At 33.5% G+C, this 1,595-nt stretch overlaps 1 protein-coding gene across 1 annotated transcript in view; it reads left to right on the plus strand.

The window, feature by feature from the left end:
* otoa (otoancorin) overlaps positions 1-1,595 on the plus strand; it is a gene marked incomplete at its 5' end in the record, with an annotated part of 21,743 nt that overhangs the window by 3,926 nt on the left and 16,222 nt on the right. The window contains 1 exon segment of the mRNA XM_014029525.1: positions 1,406-1,427. Coding sequence (XP_013884979.1) covers positions 1,406-1,427 — 22 coding nt within the window.

The raw sequence follows: 1,595 nt of genomic DNA on the forward strand, positions 1-1,595 counted from the left end.
AAACATTTCTGCCAGTGGAGTAAGAACATTTTACTTGGTAAGATTCTTGAAATAAGAAAAAACTGAGTCAAATCAAGTATTTCAAGAATCTTACCAAGTAAAATGTTCTTACTCCACTGGCAGAAATGTTTGACTTAATTAGAGTCAAATTTTCAGACTAACAAGACAAATAATCTTACATATTCTGAAAACAAGATGATTATTCTTACACAATCAGTTCTTGTTTAGTAAATCAGTCTGAAAACAAGATCAAAAAGACTTTTTGGCTGATATAAGGTTTAAAACTTGGTTAGATGGACATTTTTTTACAGTGTTGGTCCCTCTGCAGTGGCTCTTTGAAAATGTGACCAAACAACAGATTTTTTGTTTTGTTTTTATACTCACAACACCAATAAATTACATGCAAATATGTGATCAGTACTACTAATTCAAAAATACTAATACAAAAAGTAAAACGTTAGCTCATGCTAGCCTGTCTTCTACCTAAATAATCTATGATATTTCTCTCAAATCCATCAGGATTATCTTTAAACACCTTTAAGACTACATAACAAAAAGAATTAAAAAAAAGTCTGACTAGTTCAGCTGTACTGGTTTTTATAAAATTCTGTATAAACTATAGTCAGTATTTTTCTTGTACATTAATATGTTTTTTCTTCAGTCCTGAATTGTAAAAATAATAATAAAATTGAAAATATATTTTTTAGGTTTATGTCACCTCCAATGGCCATAAAGGTTCACGAAAAGGCTTTGAAAAGGTCCACGGACCAGCAGTTGATAATCACAGCTGTAGCTTATTTTGTGGCTCTGGACACATTTTATTAGTGAGCCCAGGAACAGAAATGGCTCTTTTGATTGTAAATGTTGCAGACCCCTGGGCCAGACCTTTAAAACCTTTAAAAGACAAATAATAAAATCTTAAAGGTGAGCAGGAAGTTAATGGAGAGAAGCAGGGTTATGTGTTCGTGCTTTTTAGTTCTGCTGTGTTCTGGACGTTGACTCTGCTCAGCACAGGTTACAGCCTGTCATCATCCCACACATGAACAGAAACATTATCAGACTCAACGTTAGTTTAATCCTCTGTAATTAAGCAGATTGTTTCAAAACTTGTTCACAGTGATGTTTTATGAATGTGAGGATGTTCATGTGTCTCCACCCTGTAACCACACTGTTGTGTGTCCGTGTTATGACACAGTCTCAGTCTGCAGGAACAAGGTTTCACAACTAGCTCCAGTTTTCTGTCTTCATTCTAAACAAACCAGGAGAGTTTTGTTAAACATGACGTCATAGACTTATTAATAATATTATTAATAATTAGACATTAAAGCTCAGTATAGAGCTGCAGCTGATCTCCATCAGGAACAGAACATTTAAACGTCTCTAATCAACGTATGTTTTCCTCCAGATGATGAAGTGTTCCTCTAAAGGTGAGCAGACTCTCAACTCACACTTTTATTAAACTACTTTGTCTGATTGGAAACAAACATATATTTTAAAGTGATTTGTTTGAGAAGTCAAATATGTGAGCCATCATATCGAAATGAGGATAAAGTTAAATTTGGTCAAAATGACCTAATTACATTTTCAGATTCTTG

The sequence above is a fragment of the Austrofundulus limnaeus genome, unplaced genomic scaffold, assembly GCF_001266775.1.
Source record: "Austrofundulus limnaeus strain Quisiro unplaced genomic scaffold, Austrofundulus_limnaeus-1.0 Scaffold918, whole genome shotgun sequence".
Lineage (NCBI taxonomy): Eukaryota > Metazoa > Chordata > Actinopteri > Cyprinodontiformes > Rivulidae > Austrofundulus > Austrofundulus limnaeus.